Consider the following 4265-nt stretch of genomic DNA (forward strand, 5'->3'; position numbering starts at 1 on the left):
GTCTACAAAAGACAAGAAAACATGATTAAATTAATACAGTTTCAAAAGCATGTGCAATCAAGCAGCCATTAAAAAGTTCTCATGATGAAGATGAATGTTTACAAAGGCTTGGTTACACTTCTTACACTAGCGTATTTTAATTATTAAGAAAAGCGCTGTTTTTATCTTTGTTTTATATTGGCCGTAGTACGCCCGCAGTCAAACACCCACACCATAACTTCCGCCCAAAAGATTTTCTCACCACACACATAGAAAGGCTATCGTAATAATTTCGATATGCGAAATTAATAAGCTACTATAAAAGATCTTCTCACAACTTCTTTCCTCGTTCTTTATTCAGGATGGCACAGGTTGACAAAGCCGTGACTGGTATTGTCTCGCAGCAAGATGAATTCTTAACCATGATGCAACCGTTTGATCAAATGTCAGCTAAACTATCAGGTGCTCCAATGGCTATCAATATTCTTGGTCAACTGTGTTATATCGCGACAGGAGTTGAAGTGGATTTGAGAGTTGAAGGAGTTAATGAGAAATACAAGCATTTAACTAATACAAATTCATTGCGTGCTTGTCTTATGCAAGTTTCACAAGCTGGGCAAAGAGCCTTTCGAACAGCCGATGGAAATATGGAATACATATCAATGAGCTGCGAAAGGGTAATTACAGATTTATAAAAAGTTTTCTTATTTTGTCTTATATGAATTCAAAAGAAGTTTATCACTCGCTCGATAACAAGTACTCTTGAATGCTTTTACAAAGCATCCCATAAAAACCCCACGGTCGGTCCGATTTTTCTGCTACTTTTTGTTTACTTATGTTTTGGCACAGTAGTACTACTCTAAGGTCCCGAATAGACGTCCCCCCCCCGCTTATTAATTTTCGAAAATATTTCGGACCCCCCCGTTCTTATTAGGACCCCCCCGTTTATTAGTTTTTAAGAATATTTTCAGCTGTCAAAGAGAAGGACCCTTATTTTGCTCTAAATAGCCTGATTTTAGCCTTTATTTACCTAAATATTTTCAGACCCCCCCGTTTATTCAGACCCCCCCGTTTATTATATTTTGCAAAAATTTCGGACCCCCCCCCCTTTTATTCAGACCCCCCTACTATTCGGGACCTTAGAGTACTATAAAGTCTCCTGATTTCATCTGTATACTTTCTGTAAAAAACGGGTGCTTTTCGACTCCATCACCATATAGACGATTTACTTTTTGGTGGAAGTGTTTTATTAGTTGCAATTATTCTATAAATTTTCTCCGAAAATGTTAACGAAGTTAGTAGCAAGATTTCAACTCATAACAAATTTAATTCAATATTTGAAATGAAGATTCTCACGTATTGTTTTTGTTGGATTCGCTAGTTGTCATGGATGCTTTTGTTCTCCGAAATGTTAAACCCACGGTATCCCACAGCGCTTTTCGTGATTGCGTGACGGAAGGATTTTCTGACGTGACGACGAATATTGATAAGTACTTCTGTACCAAAAATGAAGTCTCGTCAAGCAAAGGATAATATTTCCAAAAGTAGTTTGTAATCTATTCTTCAAATGTCATATTACAAGGATTATCTTTGCAATCTTGTAAAAAAGTTCTTAAAATTGAAACAATCAGTAAAAATTGACAAGTAAAATACAAACAACAAACTTAAAGCGAAAAGGCTTAAAACTCAATATTTGATTAAAACCTTAGCAAAGGTAATCCTTTAAGCTTGATTTTAACACCATAGGTACCTGGATTAATGAGATCTGCATTGGGCATTCTGTTGTCTCCAACATCGGAACCTTCAGACATTAAGAATTTTCTTCCTGAAAGACTTCTGGCAATCAAAAAAGTTTCCGACGATGCCAAGAGTAAATGTGAAGAGGTCGTGAAGGAATTTACGCATGTCATTGAAGTCATTGAAGAGGTTCAACTGGGTGCGCTTGCCAAACAGACCGATGTAAAGACTGCTCTAGAATATCTCCAACTCAATATCGACAATGCTAAGCGAGAGAGTGAACGATTGGATCAGGTTACAAAAGCCAACGAAAAGGCATTAAAAGACATGGAAGGACAAGTCAAGACTGCAAAGGAAGATTGGAAAGAAGCAATAGCTTCTATGCCAAGTGCTCTAGAATTGATGATGGCATCATTGACTGATACCGTGACAAGCATCGTTAAAGTTGCAGCAAATGCTGCTGTTCAAGTGGGAACCATTGGTGCAATGGGTGGAATGGATGGTATGCTTCCACAACAAGCACCAAACCAAAATATGCAGTATCCAGCACAAGGTACGCCTGTAGCAAACCGTAAGGTTGATTTTGTGCGAGACGAATTTATGGTAAAAAACAGCCAAATCAACTTCTTCGCTAAAATATTGCTTTATTATTTTGACAACAGTAAAGGCGATATCAAACTAAGAGAAAAGGTAGTTGAAAAAGGAGACGAAGATATCCCAGTTGGTAAAATCCGTGAAGCTGAAAGCGCTTTTAATATGATAAAAAAGAACATCAAAGGTATGGACGCTGGAGATCACAAACCAATCAAAAACCAACTAATGATATTGATTGACAATGCCCTCAAAACAATAGAAGGAATCCAGAAGCTTCCTGAAAGCATTGCAACGATTCAAAAGCTCTTCGATCAAGCAGAAAAAGTCATTTCTGATTCGGACACGATCGGATCAAGTTTGAAAGTGAAAGCAGGAATCTCACAATTCAATAATCCAAATCCAACTCTACCACCATCACAAGCACCATCGGAAAGCTCGGGCAATCTCTCTCAAAACATGATTGATAATGCTCACAAAAAGGTTGAAGCCCATCGCTCAGAGTTGAATTCTCTTCGAATTCGCGCTGAAGAAGAAAAAAAGCGGTTTGATGCATCAGAACAAGCTTTAGCAGAAGAATTGAGGAGATTGGAGAATTTCAAAAGTGAAGATGCTACAAGTAAACGAATGATCGAGGTCTTGAACCAGGGATTAGATGCATTGAATCAAGTCAAACAAAAGTGGGTGGATCTTCTTCAATTCTTTACGTCACTGTCTAACTTGATCAATTCAACACTGGCTCCCTCATTGAATATGTTTGTTGCTGACGCAGAGAAAGTCGCTCAGTCCGAAAGAGTAACTAACATGGCAAAGGAGACTGTCTACCAAACAGCTTATCAAGCAGTCAAGGTCAACCATGTCGTCAAACATCTTGCTGGCTCGTATAAAGAAATTTCAAAGAAATATCTCATGCCGTTGTGTTTAAAGTTGGATGAAATCCTTATTTTAGATGCTAATCATAATAAAGCAAAGCTCGAAAAATTGAGATTGGAACTGGGCGCAGAATGCAGAAAAGCTCAGGAAGACATCAAGAGAATCGTAGACAAGCATCACGAGGAGTTTCTTGCAAACTGCCACAAGAAAACATCAGCAATCGATACAGAGATGAGGGCAATTGCACCTATTACCGAAGAAAAGAAGAAACAGATCCAAACAAATGCACAAAAGATGGTAAAAGGAGAAGAACTTGATTTGGGATTTTAAATTCCTTGAGACATTAATATAAAAAAGATGAATCAATAAAGGTCTTTTTCCAGAAGTTATCATAACAGGGGGGGGCTTCAGGGGGTACCCGATTCCGTAATTCCGTCAATATTTTCTCCAATTTCCGTCAAACCGTCTTAAATTGAACCAAAATTCCGTCACCGAAAATTCCTTTGAAATTCAATATTTTTGTCGAAAATTCCGCAAATTTTGAATATCTTTTACCAATTCCGAAATTCCGCAAATTTTTTTGCTAAATTCCGTTTTTCCGCACTAAAATTGTCTAATCTTCCGTCTCCGCCAGAGAACCCAATTTCCGTAATTCCGTCAAAATTTTCGCCAAATTCCGCCACTCCGTCCGAAAAAAGGGCCGATTCCGCTCCTCCGCCAACCATGAAACCCCCCCCCCATAACAATTTATGAATGTGATTAAATATTTAAATACTTTACGTTAATTTTTGGTTTTAATGTTGAAATACTGCATATTTTCTTTGGTATCAGCAATACAGTTGACGCTCTCGAAATCGATCTAAACGCCTTTACTGGATTATAAAAATCGAATGCACCTATGAGACTTTTAAAATAAGTTTGACCATGAATCTCAAGTTAGCCGAAATACCATAGAGTTTCAAATTGTTGCTTTTTTCTTATAAAATTGATTTGGGCGATACGATTAGGATTTTTAAAGTTCCACTGTTTCACAGCAAATTTTCAAAACCCTTTTGTGAAAATTTAAATTAATTTCTCTCGACACC

General features: G+C 37.5%; 1 protein-coding gene across 1 annotated transcript; it reads left to right on the forward strand.

Moving 5' to 3' along the window:
- The first annotated feature begins 341 nt into the window (after window positions 1–341).
- Window positions 342–3573, forward strand: LOC136811173 (uncharacterized). The gene is made up of 2 exons (XM_067067793.1): window positions 342–656; window positions 1726–3573. Exons 1-2 carry the CDS (start codon window positions 342–344, stop codon window positions 3508–3510), a joined length of 2100 nt encoding a protein of 699 aa, XP_066923894.1. The 3' UTR covers window positions 3511–3573.
- Window positions 3574–4265: the final 692 nt, after the last annotated feature.

This window comes from Clytia hemisphaerica, unplaced genomic scaffold (assembly GCF_902728285.1).
Source record: "Clytia hemisphaerica strain Z4C2 unplaced genomic scaffold, Clytia hemisphaerica genome assembly, whole genome shotgun sequence".
In the NCBI taxonomy this organism is placed as follows: domain Eukaryota; kingdom Metazoa; phylum Cnidaria; class Hydrozoa; order Leptothecata; family Clytiidae; genus Clytia; species Clytia hemisphaerica.